Here is a 17,203-nt window from a genome sequence, read left to right on the forward strand (position 1 = left end):
AAGTTCGTAGCCTGGTCGATGGTCTTGTCCAAGATTTCTTTTTTTTTTTTACTTCGTATGAAACCCTCTCTTCTTAGGACCGCCGTACGAACATCGTCAGAACTACGCAAGATTTTGTAGGGTCGAGAGACAATATTCTAGAAGCCTTAAATTTTTACGATGACTGTAAGAACGCCTTAAGTCGTTCATAGAGCGCTCTTACGTCTTTCGTATAAGAATGTCTTACGAACGGAGATTGGTACGGCTTCGACTTTGTCAGGCGTTCGTAAGGGACTCGTAAGGCGTAGGTACACAATTTGTGCAACTGTTGAGATTTAGTGGGTAAAAATCCAAATGCGCGAAGTTCCAATCCTCACTCTGTTCTAGGTGTTCGACCAGAAAGCATCTCTTTAAAATATGGGACCGCTACAACCACTCGATCTTTTCTTCCTCCTCCTCCTCTACTTTCAAAAGCAGCTGCAGTTGTAGTCCCCTTGGTACTACTGCCATCTTGATGTATAAAACTTTCAACTGTTACAGAATATTCGACAGGACACGGCAGCGTCTTTTTAACAACCAGACAAAATGTAAAAAAAAAAAAAAACATTCCAAAACCTTTTTACGAATGACTTGAGAAGGCCGTGAGTTGCACGTACGACCATCTTACGACCAAAAAAAAAAAAGACCGTAAGATGGCCGTAAGTCTGACGAAAGAATAACTCAAGGCATTCTTACGACAAACATACGAATTCTAGGGCCATTGTATAACTGAAAATCATTTCGTTTCTCTAAAAGGTATTAAGTTGTTCTTGCTAATTGAACTGCGTTCATACGTAAGAAGGACGAAAGAATCTGCTCCCCATCTACGAATCTTTGTACGAACTCCAGAATTCGTACGATCGGTGGCATTCGTACGAACGCATCACTCGTACCAACTTTTGTGACCGTGGCTTAACTCATGACAAAGAGCAGGGTGCATATAGCCCGGTGGAGCGGTCCCGTCTCACATCTAAACGGATCCCCCCCCCCCCCCTCACGAATAGCTATAGTACAGCTGGATATGGGGTATCCATCTTCTTAGATGGAAAATGAAACAAACAAACAAACAAACAAACAAACAACAACAAACAAAACCTCTCTCCGGTCTAACTTCTCTGCAGTGCAAAACACTCAAGATGCGTGCCTTCATTGCTCTTCTCTTCGTGGCCGTGGCCTCGGCCGAACTGGCCCCTCTCTATCGGCAGAAGGAGCCCATCCCGGGAAAATACATCGTCAAAATTAAGGTAAGTGAGCGGTGACACTGGGCAGAAGTCTTTTTCTTTTAATGGTGTATGGTATCTTCTTTTTTTTCTGATATTCTGTGTGGGAATTCAGAAGACTTGCTCCGTTGATGTTGGTGTGCGATGAATTTGTGATAACTATTTGACTCCTCATTGGTTTGTACTTTTTTCTTTCTTTAAAGAGAATGTCCATTTTTTTCACTTGGCTGTTATAAACTTTATAATTATCACTTTCTTGTCCACCTTTTTTTCCTCTATCTGTGATCATGCAGTGATACTCAAAGTTGGTTTTCTTTTATTCACAGCATAATCCGGCTACACTGTACTTGATCCCAATCTTTGGGCTGAATTGGACATTCATTCATAAATGCAACATAAAAGAATTCAACTCTTTTCTTAAAAAGCTACCACTACAGAAATATCATACGGAAACAAACTTCACCAGACTTGAACATTTCACGATGGTAGCTAAGGGGCAGGGCCGCGCTACGTTTTTTCAAAGTGGAATGAATTATGATGACATTAATTTTGATCGTAAGGGAGTAAATGAGTCTACAGCCAGCACAGAGTCTCGTCAATTATCTACCACTGCATGTGATGTAATCATTTGACAGGGCGGCTATGATCTCGACATCGCTGCGTCATCAGTTCGAACTAGTGGAGGTCGAGTTGGTTCAATCTACAGACGTGTCGTTCACGGATTTGCTGTCGAACTTACGGACCGAGTTCTCGATCTTGTAAGAATTCACTTCTTCTTCTTCTTCTTCTTCTTCTTCTTCCTATTATTATTATTATTATTATTATTATTATTATTATCATTATTATTATCATTATTATTATCATTATCATTATTACTATTATTATTGTTGTTATTACTATCATTATTATCAATACTATTATAATTATCATTATCATTACAATTATGCGAAGACAAAGCGATGACACAATTTTCGATGGCTAACGCTTGTTTTTCTGTGTATTCTTTCGTGTGTGTGTGTGTGTGTGTTTGTGCTTTTGTGTGCATTATTGTATCAGCCACATAGCATGTCGTCACAACAGTGGCTAAAGACACGTGATTTCCTTTAAAAAAAAAAAGCAGTTTGAAATCTCACCGCTCTAATGCTCTTTTCTTTTCCATATCTGTTGTTGTTTTTTTAATGAATCATAATTAGAAATAAATCATTTAGGACCAATATTTTCCACTGTTGTGACTACTGTTAATTTATGACATCATTCGTGCATATACTTTATATTGTATTTGAAAAAAATGCCCTTATTCTGCAGACGAATGGAAGACAAATCGACAACTTGTACCGCTTTGAATCACATATTCTTTTTTTTCATATTTGATAATGGAAATAAATGAACTGTTGAATTGAAAACTATTGAATTGAATTTGGCATTAGATCTGTTGGAACAGATCCAGGTGACCTTGATCGTGATTAATTTGTATCCTCCATTTTCAGAGTGTATGAGCATTATAAAACACAAGAACAATATTTACGACTCATTATATCTGTTTTCATAAAACTCTGTTACGGATAGACGACATGGGTTTGTTTCTAGCGAAAACGTAAACAAAGAACAAATGCTGGATTACTAAAAACATATTATATCAGAGTTATAGCTGCAAGCTATTAGTAATTATTAGTTGGCCTAATTTCGAACATAATTATGGCTTCTGTTTTGCCAAAGTAAAATTCTGCGTGTTAATAAGTTTTTTTTTTTGGTTTTTTTTTTGGTTTTCTTACAAAATAGTGCGTGCTTGTATGCAAAACAACCCACTCTTTGTAATTTCCATAAGAATGATTTGTAAATATTATTGCATACAGAAATGTTGGTGGCATGGCGTAAACCATAAAGAAATTTATCATATTTTATTTTCTTCTTTTGATTCTGACTTCAACTGCTATGTTAATTTAATTTCCCGGATCTATAGAATGTTTATAATTGACAATAACCGTAATTGCAATGTCTCTTTTTTGGATAGTTACGTACACCCGCACGTGCGCGCACACACACACACACACACACACACACATGAGATATAAATTCCATTTGTCCATCTCTGTGTGTGTGTGTGTGGGTGTGTGTTTATTGTGTACTTGTGAGCTCATAGAAAAACAAAAGTATGCCTTCATAATTTTTCTTCGAAATTGCTCCGCAAAACTGCCCCATTACAGTTGTACGTAACATAATTATGTCGAAACCTTCACTGATGTGCAGGTGCGTCGACTTCCCGCCGTAGATTACATCGAGGAAGATGGCGTTGTCCGTGCTATGGGCGTTACGTGGGGTCTCGACCGTATCGACCAGACAGGCCTCCCCTTGAACGGTATCTACAGCCCTAGCACCCAAGGTGGTAAGTAGTTTTGTAGGGGTCATCCCACGAGACCGACACCCACGAGTCATACAGCCCACGTGTCATACAGCCCATGAATTCGACACTAGGCAAATAAGGCCCGTGAGTTCGACACTAGGTAAAAACAGCCCACGAGTTTGATATCACAACACGGGGCTAAATGTGTCGGTCTCGTCGGCTTGTGTTTGTTAAGTTTCGAGCTCATAGGCGGTATGACACGTGCGGGCTGTATAAATGATTCGTGGGTGTTGGTCTCGCGACGTGCACCCGTTTTCTTGGGTGTAGAGCACATTGCATAATCTGTGCATACACGTTGCACTTTGCATTTGGTTAAAAGATCACTGTTGCCTTTTTGGGGGCGGGACTTCCAATGGGTTTACGCCGTAAAAATGTATTACCCAGCCATAATACTTCCATATCTTTCCATGGTTGCAGGGATATAGTTTACAGTACCATCCGTCTTTTCTTTTGTCTTTTTCTCGTGCTTCTCGAGTTATCATTATTACTATTATCATTTGTTAATGCATCAGGGTTAGGTAATTTCGGCACCATATTAACGGTAAACTAGATCTCGTGTCGATAGAATTCTTGTTACATATTTTTTATCATAATGTTGGGGTGTTTGCTGAAGCAGTAAGGATAGTACGTGTAATACAATGATAGTACCTTACGTTCATGGCAATGCACGAATTTATAGGCGTTACAGTGGACTACCGGTATAACGAAGTCCTCGGGACCAGCAATTATTTTTTTTCCGTTATATTGAAACCTCGTGATAACTGAACAAATAAAAAAATAACATACATAGAGGAGATGATGTTGCGACCTAAATTTTTACTTCCTTGTAACCGTAATTTCGTTATGACTGTATTCGCTATAACGGGAGTGCACTGTATTACAGTAAGAAGGGATAGAGTTTGTATACCCATTTATAACAAATTGGTTCATTCAGGATATCCCTGTTCTCGTAGGTTTTTCAGTCCAATCATTTCACTATCTTTTGATGCATGCTATTTCGTATGGCCAGCAATCATTAAATATGTATATGATATATATATATATATATATATATATATATTCTATAAATATCATATTGTATATACATATATATATATATATATATATATATATATATACATATCATATTATATATATATATATATATATATATATATATATATATATATATTATATACTCAAAAATATAGAAAAGAAATACGCTGATTCTAGGCATGGTATATCTCAGATATGTGATGGCTATTTCAGCATTGAACCACTCCCTTCTTCGTAGAAAGTGGTAAAACACTGTCTTGTACGCTCAATCACTATTGAACCTCAACTTCAGATAACTTATTCCTGTTTCAATTCCTATTGAAAACCTATATTCCTATATTCAATTCCAAACAGGTGGCTCGGGTAGAACTGTATGGGTTATAGACACTGGCGTACGCGCCTCTCATAACGAGTTTGGTACCCGCGCTGAGCAAGTGGAGAACTGCGCCGGCGATGGACAAAATGCAAGTAAACCCACTCGTGTTGATTATTCAAGATGTGAAACTGCTTTTAAATACAAAGCGGGACAGGAGGGGTTGACGCGAACGTGAGCTCAATTGACTTGAACCTTATGAAACAATCATTATAGTAAAAGTCAATGGTATTTTAATCACTCATCTACAAGACCTACCTCCCAGCTCCCTGGTTTGGTTTGGTTTTATTGTTGCACATACAACGTTCTGCAAATTACATGTAAACATAATAAAGATTTAAATGTGCACACTGTCAAATATATACAAATAAGATAATGAATTCATGGGAAATATGAAAAAATGTACTTAGAAAAAAAAATGCTTGTATGGAGTAGATTCCTATCCTAGAATCTATGAATTGACTTGCTCATTAAGCGTTTTCACATCAGCCCGATAAAAATCCAAGCTCGAGATATTTTTCGCGATCGCAAATTAGTGCGCTATTTCATTTCCTATTCACATCAGCCCGAAGAGAATTAGCCCGAAATTTTTTCGAGCTAATTCGACAGCTGAGCATGCGCAAACAGTGTCGGGTATCAGTAGCGCGCACGCTTTCGGGTCACACACGCTAGGCATGATGGAATGCATCGCGCTAATTTCTTGAGGCGATTTCCACATTATCAAATAGCGCGCTAGTTCGCTATGTTATCCCGCTATTTCAGAAATTTCCCGAGCTGAACTCTAGAAGTTTTCTCGATCAGAGCAATACAATTAGCGCGCTAATTTGTGTTCACATTATCAAATAGCGCGCTATTTCGTGATCGGGTTAATTTCCCAAGTCAGAAAATATCGCGCTATTTCGAATAATCGGGCTGATGTGAAAACGCCTAATTATTCATAGTTACAGTATGACGAATGACAAATCATGAAGTGTGAAACGCATGTGTCGAAAAGTAGAACAAAATTAATATCCAGGGGAGAGCGGGGTGAGTTGGGACGCGGGTCAAGTGGGACACGTTTTCTGAATCAAAAAACTGTTCAACCAATCAGCGATTGGCAATATCTACAATAAAGAGCCATGCAGTTCGGCAAATTCTAAGTAAGTACAAATTGCTATCGAAAATTTTCCCCAAAATATGATATATATATTTTTTAAATCAGGTTAATTAACCTGTTGTCTTTGTATTCATGATTTCAAGGGCACAATTTAAGGTGGTGGTGAGCCTTATTAATATGCAACTAATATAACTTGTTTTTGACAAATGCCTGCATGGTTACTGAGTAGTCCTACTATGTAGGCCTATGTATGTCATGTGAGGGACAGTTGGGACAGCGTGTCCCATTTGTCCCTCATAATACCGTTACATGTATTTGGAATTCATACAAAACAAACAGACACCTTAAGATGAAAGCTAAATCAAACAATATTTATTACCCAAATTCACAGTTGATGGACTCTGAAAAAAAAATGCAAAGACCAATAAAGGTGTATACAGTTCAGGAAACAAAAGCAGTTCAGATTTTCAAACATGTTGTTCAAACTTGTTTTGTTGAAATAAAGATCATTTTAAAGCATGTTTGACTGTTTTCATTACCAATGTTTCATTACGCCTTCCAACTTTGAAATTTCTATAAGATGTCCCACTTTACCCTCACCGTCCCATTTCTCCCTTGCCGTTGTCCCACTTGACCCACGGGTGGGGTCAATTTCTCCCCCAAAATAAGGTTTTTTTTTTTTCTTTTCATTAACTGCAGAAAATTGAGAACAGCGCCAGCTGAGAAATTGAAATTGAAATTGAGATTGAAATTGAAATTGAAATTGAAATTGAGAACAGAGCCAGCTTATGGCTCTTTATGTAACCTACCATACAAACCTTCATGCAAGCCCGAAAGGAAATGTAATCATCTCTTCTATAAAAAGATATAAGAAGAAAATTGGCGAACTTGAAATTATGTCCCACTTCTCCCCGCTCTCCCCCATTACATTTATATAATAGATATCGCACCGCTTTGACGAACAATCACATTATTTTTTTTTTCACATGTAGAAATATGATAGATCGATAAACATATTATTCTTTGCATGATGTGTACTTTTCTGGATTGATGGACTGAGGGATGGCGGTTGCACTTTGTAAGAGCCTAGTTTCACCATGGACCTACTACAGATATGGACTATGAACGGAGGTCTTTCTTTGATCCAATGTTCACCACCGCCACCTGATTATGTGCATCTAAAGCGGGGTTCCCACTATCGTGCGATCCATTGCGAACGCCACGATTGGACATTCGTAACTGATCGTGGAAAATTTGTTGAACTCGTCTGAAATTTCACGTTTGGATACGAGGTTATGCGAGTCAATACGTGTTGGTACGCTTGGATGCGATATGGTCACGATTAGTCTATTTCAAGCGATACGATCTGTCACGATCTGGTCTGCCGTTCAAATACGATCCGACAGGATTGTCCTGATTGAGTTCACGATTGGTACCGATCTAACATGACCATTACGATGAGGATCCCCGATCTGGTACGTGCAGCAACGTACTGATACGTTCCAATACGAATACCGCGAACCAATACGGGCTGCTGAGATAAGATACGATATCTTTTACGATCGGGATCAGAAGCGACCCCCATTTAAGGCGCGATTGGACCCGAATGGGAATATTATAGTCCGGCTGACGATGGATTTCATTGTTTCCCTTAAATTATGCAGAGTGATTAGGCCTATTAATTATATCCACAACCATTGATGATGGCAAGGCTGACAGGTTGACGATGATGACAACGTAACGTTTGCTGTATTGCTAATGACGATTATGTTATCAGAGAGAAAGCAGCACCCAGGCCAGTCATAACCTCAGATATTCCCTCGTCTAATATTAAACGTAAAGAAATTAATAGATTATTAAATCGACATGCTCATCCTCCCCCCTCACAAAAAAGAATGAAATAACGAACCCAAATACATAAGATCAGATGATTACCCGTCTTCCCCAGAAAAAAAAAACCCAGCAAGACAAAATGACCTTTCTCTCCAATATATGAAGAAAATAATTATATGATGAAATGGAAGCTAAGAAAGAGGATGGGATCATTTTGAATGTTATGTAAGATAGTATTATGTGTTATATACGCTTGATATAAGAAAGTTGGCCGAATGGATAGTATTGCTTATGACATGTGTTCGATTTCACATTCGCAAAGTGTATGTATCATATGCCTTTTTATTTCAAAATGTCTTTATCTCATGGGTTATTAAAAGTTTGGTTTATTCGGCTTGATTTAAGTGTTTTACTTAACAATGTTTAACATAACTGATACACACACATAACAGAAAAGTGACTCCCTAATCAAAATGATGTCACTTTTTAACAAAAAAAGGAGGTTTTACGCAAAATTATTTCGCTGGGGTATATTGCTACATTACTAACTGTGAAAAATAATAAGAGTGATCTTCACTGTCATAATCATACGGGTGATCTCACATCCACGACAATGGTCACCTTTACATTTGCAGTAATAATGAGAGTTGAAAATAACCATTTGTCTAAAATTATGCTCTACCAAACATACAAAAAAAAAAGACATTGAAAAGTGTCAAAATAGATGTAATGGGGTCAAACGATGGCTGATGAAACAACAACTCTTAATTACTATGTACAATACACAAACAGCAGGATACTGCACCCCCCCAAAAAAAAAAAAAAAAAAAAATCTGTAATATACTTTTAAAAATTAACCATTTGCCTTTGATATGTACCCATTTAAGCACGATTCATTAAACTATTCTCATCTTTGTACTGACGTTAGTCAATACGTGCAGACATACAATTGCCATTTTATTTTTGCTCATTTTTTGTTTTCGTTACAAAATTTAAAAAGTTATCCCATATCCTGTTTTGTGTATCTGTATAATGATAATAACAACTCATTAATGAAAGCATCATTAACATAATGTATGAAAACATCTAAAATCTGTAATACAACTTTCATTTTATGAAATCATTAAAAAATGATTTTGATAATGTACCTTAAGAATTACGACAATTAAACCCCACACTGTCATACAATTTACCATTTGGAAATAATAATCTAAAGATGCAGGCTACCACCTATCAGAATACAAAATAAATTAATTTATGAGTAATAAGGGCAAATGGGCAAAAAATAATTATAATAATAAGCGGAAGTGAAGTGAAAAAGTCGATCCCGATCAACACGATTAAGAAGCACGATTAGAAGAGATTTGCTGCGTTTGGATACGATCCCAGACGATGTGATGCGATGATCACGATCAAAAACTAATCGTGTTAATCGTAGAAAATTTTTGAACCGTCCAAAATTTTCCTACGATTAACGCGATTGCCACGATTGACCTTAAGATCTGATACAATCTGATAAGACCATCACGCTTGCTGCACGATTAAGACCACGATTTCAATCGTGGCGCCAATCGTGATAGTGGGAACCCCGCTTAAATGAGTACATTCAGACGTTTGGACAATGACGATTGTATAATCGTGCATCGTCACCGAGAAAAGAACCGTTTCCCTCATTTCGGTCCTATTTGGCTGAGGTGTCTTTTCAGACTCAACTGCCCTTGAATAAACACCAATGATGGGGAGCAGCAAACCTCAAACAAAGATAAATTTTGCGTCACGAGGTTGATAATTACTCAAGCGGACACTGCGGCCACTCATGTAACGCCCCTGAATGTCGAGACAAGCATGTCGTCTTAACTGTTACTGTCCATGTTTACTCTGAAACAATGTGCGACAAATAGGGAAAAATAGATTACAAAGCACAGTAAACCTGCCTAATATTATTGTTTGCTTTTTCTTGTAAAGTACTTGTATTTCGCAAATGAAATTGCTTTAGCGATGATTTGGCAATATACACTACAACAACACATGCATTTTTCTTGATTTAAGAGAGTTATTATCTTCTGCGCATGTTCTCTTTGGTAAAATCTTCAAAGTTTTATTTATTTATTTTTTTTAATTGATCAGGAGGACTGCAATGGGCACGGGACTCACTGCGCTGGTACGGTAGGCTCCAGCACCTACGGAGTTGCCCCAAGCGTCACCATCAAAGGAATCAAAGTTCTGGGATGTGAAGGAACTGGAGCCACGTCTGGTGTTATAGACGGTAAATAAACCAAATCTTCCATAATTCAGCAACATAATAGTGTCGAACTATCTTTACAATGTTTTCAATCATCCTTCCGATAGAATGATTCTCCCAATGTATTACTCGATTTACAGATTATGCTTACCAAATCATTCCCCCCCCCCCAATTCTAATATTAATTGGTTTATTGTAAATTGTTATAGTTTAGAATATGATTTTTTTTTGAGGGGGGGGGGGAAGGGGATAATATTAGTTGGTTTTGTTCTCCTCTATAAAGCTCCCAACTCTGTACACTGCAGTATACTATCTCTTTTCTTCCTTTTTTCTTTTCTCTTCTCTCTACTTTTCCTATTCGGGTACCCCCTTATTCTTGTCTATTATTCTCGGTGTTGTCGTGTTATATGCACCTTGTATCGACCTTTCCGGTCAAATGACGTTGAAAATACTTGAAAATATTACGTTATCTGTTCTATGTGTTTATATGTTTTCTGAGAGAGAAAGAGAGAGGGAGAGAAAAAAAAATGCTACAAGCCGTAATATGTAAGGGCTATTGTCCAAGTCAAGTGATTTGCTTATCGATAAATGCCTCTACCACCAGAATACTTTAAGATATGCCGTGAAATATATCACGTGCGTATCATTCACATTATCATATATTTGTAATGATAACTCTTGTTTATGTTTTCATTCGTTGTGAATATTTCTAATATTATCATGTACTGATCTTTTTTATATTTCATATCATTTTCATACCTTAAAAAAGTGGCGAAATAAAACTTACTGAAACTGAAACTGAAAAAATAGTTTGAGTCTCTTGTTTTGAAACTTACAATCCATCAGTCGAAGTATTGACTTTATATTCTCTCCGTTCTCCGTTCTTACACCACTCGCCAGTTATCACGTGGTCCCCGCACCTGTACCCGTAATGGTGATAGGGCCTTTTCTGTTATTTCCCCACTTCTTTGGAATAAACTCCCTCTTTACATTCTTATCTGTTTACACAACCTTAATTCTGTTGTTGTTGTTGCTGTCGTTGTATCATAATATGTACGTAATGCTGTATTTTACTTTTATGTTATACTTTCTTTTTTTTTTCTTTTTCCGGATTGATGCTCTTAGAAACATCAGTACATGTATTAAGCGCTATATATATAAATATTATTCATTATCATTATTATTATATATTTGGACGTTCAGGTTACTTAACATGAGATTCTGACTTTGAAACCAAATCAATGGGACACACAAAAAAAAAACAACAACAACCACATTAAAATGAGCCAGCATACGCAACTTTCCAGTTTCATATCCAATTTCCAATTTTGAAAAATAGTAATGCCAGGTGAAACCATTTTTACTATTAATAATGTTTTACCGATATTGCTACATCACTTGGCTTCTCTGTATTTTCTTAAGAATATTTGTTTCAGGGTTGTTGGGTTTCATTTTGTTTTTGTTTTTTCAATCATTTTCCGTCAGTCAAAACAGATATCTGTCCTATATTCCCTATATCTGATTTTTATCCTGGGACCTACAACTAAGCAAGCTATATTTTGTCATTTTGGTGTCGTATGATTGCATTTTTTTCCTGTGTCATTTTCAAGAAATATATGAAAATAAATTGAAATTGAAATTGAAATAAAGAAGAGCCCACAGATCTTCGAAAGCACCTGCAGTCTTGACGAATACCCCGCCAAAACAAAACAAAGCAAAATAAAGCAAAGCAAAATTGTCATCTGCTGGTCCACTTTATAATGATTACCAATTCCTGCTAGAATTCGCTCACCTGCCTGCCTGAAGGCAAAAGAAAAATAACAGTAATAGAAATATTAAAAAAAAAATCGTGAGATGTTATGCGTAGTGTTGAGGGAGTGTCGTTATCATGAAAGTAAATCGCCACAAACTGAAACGCTCTCTCAATAGGGGTCGACTACGTAACGAAAAACGGCAATTCGTACGATATTGCTTCCATGTCTCTCGGCGGAGGAACGTCCATTATGATGGACAACGCAGTTGAAGATATGATGGCTAAAAACATTTTCGCCGTCGTCGCTGCTGGCAATGAGAATACAGATGCATGCAACGGCTCGCCTGCTCGGGTTTCTGACGTAAGTACACCAGAATTAAAGGACAAGTTCACCCAATTAGCTGTGTGGATTGAGTAGACACACCTGTGAACGTTTGTGGAAAATCGGCAGTCCTTTCAAAAGTTATACATCTTTAAAAGTTTCAGTGCCGCCATCGCTGGATGAGGAGACGACTACAGTTTGGGATGTCACTGTACTGCGATGATTGCAGGACAACGATTTATAAAGAACATGATATAAACAAAATTCAATACGTTTTCGTATACTTTTTCAGAAAGCACGGTGAACAATATTATCCTTAACATATGTCAGTAACAAATCGGGGTAGTGTGTACTCTTCGTAATAAAAGAAATTTTGTGGAATTCTTTTCATATTTTCTATATCGTTGTACATACGTGACATCACAAACTCACTAGTAGTCTTCTCATCCAGCAATGGCTGCACAGAAACTTTTAACAACTGTTACGGGAGGTTAACTTTGGCCTAACGAACCATCATAACCACCAAAATACCCAGACTCTCAAACAAGGTGTTTGGTCGATCTCGGTCATCTTGTCGAACTCCTTTATTTACATATTCCTCCGCGGAACGATAAAGTGCCCAGAAATGATAATACAATGCACATGTATCCATAACACTTCCCCCCTAAAAGAGTGCATTTAACGTTTTAACACAAATGGACTCTTACCTTGGCACAATATTTTGGAACAGTACAGTATTGTACATTCCTCTTCCAATTCACTCTTATAAATCCATGAGTCTACCATGGTTGCATTATCATAAGAACACATAAAAAAAGTATGCTATGGCTATATCATCATCACAACCTGTGATAAAACATGTACGACTTTAGTACCATTCAACATGTGCCAGTCTTACACTCTCGTAAGTTACTGCTGCTTGTGAGTTACAGCATACTGGAATTGCATGTAGTTGTGCAACACTGAATACTGCGATGTTAACTTTCTCAACACCTTAACCTTTATGCAATCATGTCATGCATACAGTACAAACGATACACTTGTACCAAAATCATGTGGTTTCCTCGTTAGAACACACATGCAACATAAGTCAATTTTTACACTGTCATTATCAAATGATTAACCTGTGTACAACGATTATTTAATCACGTCATCTCTTCCACAAGCAACTGCATATAATCCAACTGTTGTAATCATATTACAACCTAAAACCAAAACATCATATTCCATATGTGACTTGCATATACCTGTAGACGTTGTGTCAGCATCTATTGAAATGTCCAGATATCAACAAATGTCATATACCCTAATTATGTTTCTGAAAACTTGCCTGTCAACATACAAAACACCAAGAGTATGACCTACCTAACAAAGCATCAAATGAACCTGAATGAGATATCCCCGATGATAACCTGTGTGTATACCTGTATGCATCCCTGTATAACACAGTTCGCTTAAATACATACCTGTTGGTATTCTCATAGCTCATGGTCGGACATCCGGGTATTTTGCGTGTCACAGGGTCATGGATAGCGGTGGAGTGAAAACAAACAGTCGCGTGAGCCTGGAGTGGTAACGCTGTACGTGTTTTCTGCCGGGGCGCCCCCCCCCCCCCCCCCCCGCGAGCATAGCGCTAGCGCAAGCTGTACTACTGTAGCTGTGCGGGCGGCAGGATTAGGCCCTAGGCCTACCCTAAATTAGGCCCTACCCTAAGCCTACTACAGTACTAACGTTACGCCTGTAGACCTACCTGAAGTTTCTATGAGGTACTAAGTAAGCGTAGATATCGGGGTAGGGCCTACTCAAAGAGGTTCTACTGCACATCTGGCCATTTTGTCGGGTCGTTGATCCAGAGTCCTGCCGCGATTTCATACGGGCACAGGTCCAGTCCGACTGCCTTCAACTTGGCAAAATACCGGGACCGATCGATCGACAGGATCTAGATTATTAGAATATTGCTGGCAAGACATGATGCATGATGCATGAATGATGGCACAAATGACAAAATGAATAATGAAATGTAAAAACAGTCCCCATGTATGCGTAGAGTTGCACATAAATTATACGCGTCGCACATGCACAGCATGCAGTATGCGCATTATGCAGGCTTTAGCGCTAAAAATTGCAAGCTGTTTGTTTTCACTCCAGTCAACCGGAAGTGACGTGTAGCCGACCGCAAGAATATTGGATCAACTGTGAAATACTGGACACCTTCGCCAAGGCAATGATTGAACTACTTGTATAACAATGAGCAAAAGCTATGTACATGTATAACTATATAATTTCTGTACCTAATACAGTATACATGCTAATTAAATCCGAAAGGCAACATCCAATAAACTTAGGGTGTATGCCACAACAAATTTAACCAATACCTGTACATGTACATTACTCGATACATAAAATTCTCTATCCAAACAGCAACACTACCTGTTTGAAGTTATTTTACCAACAACTCATATTCTTGACAACTGTTGATGGCCAGCGTAACTTAAAACAGCCTTCATAATGTCTTCTTTTGGAGAGTGACTCAAGCACAATTATAGTTTGCTGTGTTTCCTTATTAACACAAACATGTCTGAAGATACTTCCCTGTTGTTATTTACACATTCAAAGTGCCATTCATGCTGTTGGCATCACAATTATAGTGTATGCAAGATACATACATATACATGACGTACACACACTGTCCTGTGTACTTGCAAAACAAATTACACCTGTTTAAAGTGTTCAAAACATAAAATACATTTGCACAATTGTTGCATCTGGCAACAAGACAAAATATCGAGATGTCTCAATTAAGCACGGGAGAGTGTGTCCGCGACAATGTTTTCCTTTCCGCGAATGTACCTAATGTCAAGGTTATACTCCTGTAGGATTAAACTCCATCGCATCAGTCTCTGGTTTTTGTTTCTCATTCTGTTGACGAATGTCAGTGGGTTGTGATCAGTCCACACAACAACGGGTTGAGTTGTGCTGCCCACGTAGACATCAAAATGGCTGAGCGAAAGAATTAACGCTAGGGTCTCCTTCTCAACGGTAGAATACCTCCGCTGGTGCGCGTTAAATTTCTTTGAGAAGTAGCAGACCGGTCGGTTCACTCCATCGTCATCAGCTTGCATCAACACGGTGCCTGCTCCGACATCGCTGGCATCGACAGCTAGGCTGAAGCCTTTTGTGAAGTTCGGCGCTGCCAACACAGGACCACTCGACATGATTGCCTTCACTTGGTCAAACGCAGACTGGCATGCGGCTGACCACTGGAACTTCACGCTCTTCCACAGGATTCCTCCGCGGAACGATAAAGTGCCCAGAAATCATAATACAATACACATGTATCCATAACACAACTGTTTAACTATTCATAACTTTTGAATGGATTGTCAGATTTTCCTCAAACTTTCACTGATGTCTTCAACTAATATTGCTGTATTCACATATGTTTGGGTGAACGTGTCCTTTAATTGTGCTCTTTTCATCATGACTGAGGAACGAAATCTAAAATGCATGCGTTTTGATTATTTGAAATTGTAGGATTTGTATGACCACCGTTTCATTGATATACATCATAACCCACCAGTGATTGGTGAATAGACACAGTGCGTGCGTACTATGTGATGCGTACATCTTAAAATACATTGACTCTTATAACGTGAATTGATATCATTTGAGTAAGAACGTGGGGGTGGAGGTCCTTCCAACATCTTGTCTGGAATACCCATCTGGTCAGATACTTTTCTGTGAAATATGTAGAAATACCATATCAATTTCTTGACTCACTCGTACAAAGGCAATCACCGTGGGAGCCACCAATGACGAAGACGGCCGCTGGTACTGGAATCCCTGGCAAGGCTCCAACTACGGCTCCTGCGTCGATATCTTCGCTCCTGGTGAGGATATCACCTCCACTTGGTACACAAGCGACAGAGCCACCAGCACCATCTCCCGAACGTCCATGGCGACCCCCCACGTTGCAGGTACGTTAGGGATATGGTGTTTATTCTATAGTGACTCATATATATGGTAAGATATTTTTAGTTTTTAATATTATTTTGCAGCACGTATTGCTTAATGTAGTTAAATTAATTTTACTGTCGTACCATTTTAAAATGAAAAAAGCAAAGTATATAAAGCAATGAATAATTAATAATTTCGTGATAGAATTATTTCCCGACTCTGATGGCGAATGCAAATCATTTCATATATAAAGTTAAATCCGGGCGGTATATAATAATGAGACGAAGGAAACATGTAATGACGTAAAACGCCTTGCTTGGGATCAAAATAGTACTTGTAAGTCAACGGTTCTTTTATTTGTTTGTTTATACGCTTGAATTTAGTTTTAAAAAATTGTGACACAAAATGAACGTACTCAGTGCATGGACATGACAAAATACAAATGTAGGGCCTACTGCTTATAAAAAGGTAAGCTGTGAGTGCAATATGTCTGAGTGCATTTATCATGATTCATTCGCTTACTACTAAAGCTGTAGACTAATGGTGAACATAATTTGTTTAATATATGGGTCTCTTAAATCTACAGGTGCGCTTGCACTGATCGGCGGACGGAACTCTTGGAACACTATCTTGGGTCAAGCAACTGAGGGCAAGCTTTCAAACATCGAGAGCGGTTCTCCAAACAAACTGCTCTACGTCTAAGGTGACTAGAAAACTAATTTGTATAATTCTTTGCATCCTGCACTATCCGACTCCGTAGCCAGTTTAACCTTAGCAATTAATGATAAAATCGAAATATTCCCCACATATGCACTGAATATCAGTTCAAAGAAAATAAATATAAACGGTCATTGTGTTTTGGAATGCCTCGAAAGGGACATTTGTCGAATTAGTTCCAAAATACAAGTAAAATAGGGCAACGTTGATTCTCTCAAAATCTACCAAACGATAAA

At 38.1% G+C, this 17,203-nt stretch overlaps 1 protein-coding gene across 1 annotated transcript; it reads left to right on the plus strand.

Annotated features, from left to right (window-relative positions):
• The first annotated feature begins 1,154 nt into the window (after positions 1 to 1,154).
• On the plus strand, positions 1,155 to 16,952 carry LOC139732699 (aqualysin-1-like). Its single transcript, XM_071643552.1, has 8 exons — positions 1,155 to 1,262; positions 1,874 to 1,996; positions 3,486 to 3,621; positions 5,029 to 5,138; positions 10,104 to 10,242; positions 12,148 to 12,332; positions 16,084 to 16,270; positions 16,837 to 16,952. The coding sequence occupies exons 1-8, from the start codon at positions 1,155 to 1,157 to the stop codon at positions 16,950 to 16,952; spliced, it is 1,104 nt and encodes a 367-aa protein (XP_071499653.1).
• The last annotated feature ends 251 nt before the right edge of the window (positions 16,953 to 17,203 follow it).

This window comes from Diadema antillarum, unplaced genomic scaffold (assembly GCF_040938485.1).
Source record: "Diadema antillarum isolate AM-2024a unplaced genomic scaffold, OU_Dant_1.0 seq00000443_RagTag, whole genome shotgun sequence".
Taxonomy (NCBI): Eukaryota; Metazoa; Echinodermata; class Echinoidea; order Diadematoida; family Diadematidae; genus Diadema; species Diadema antillarum.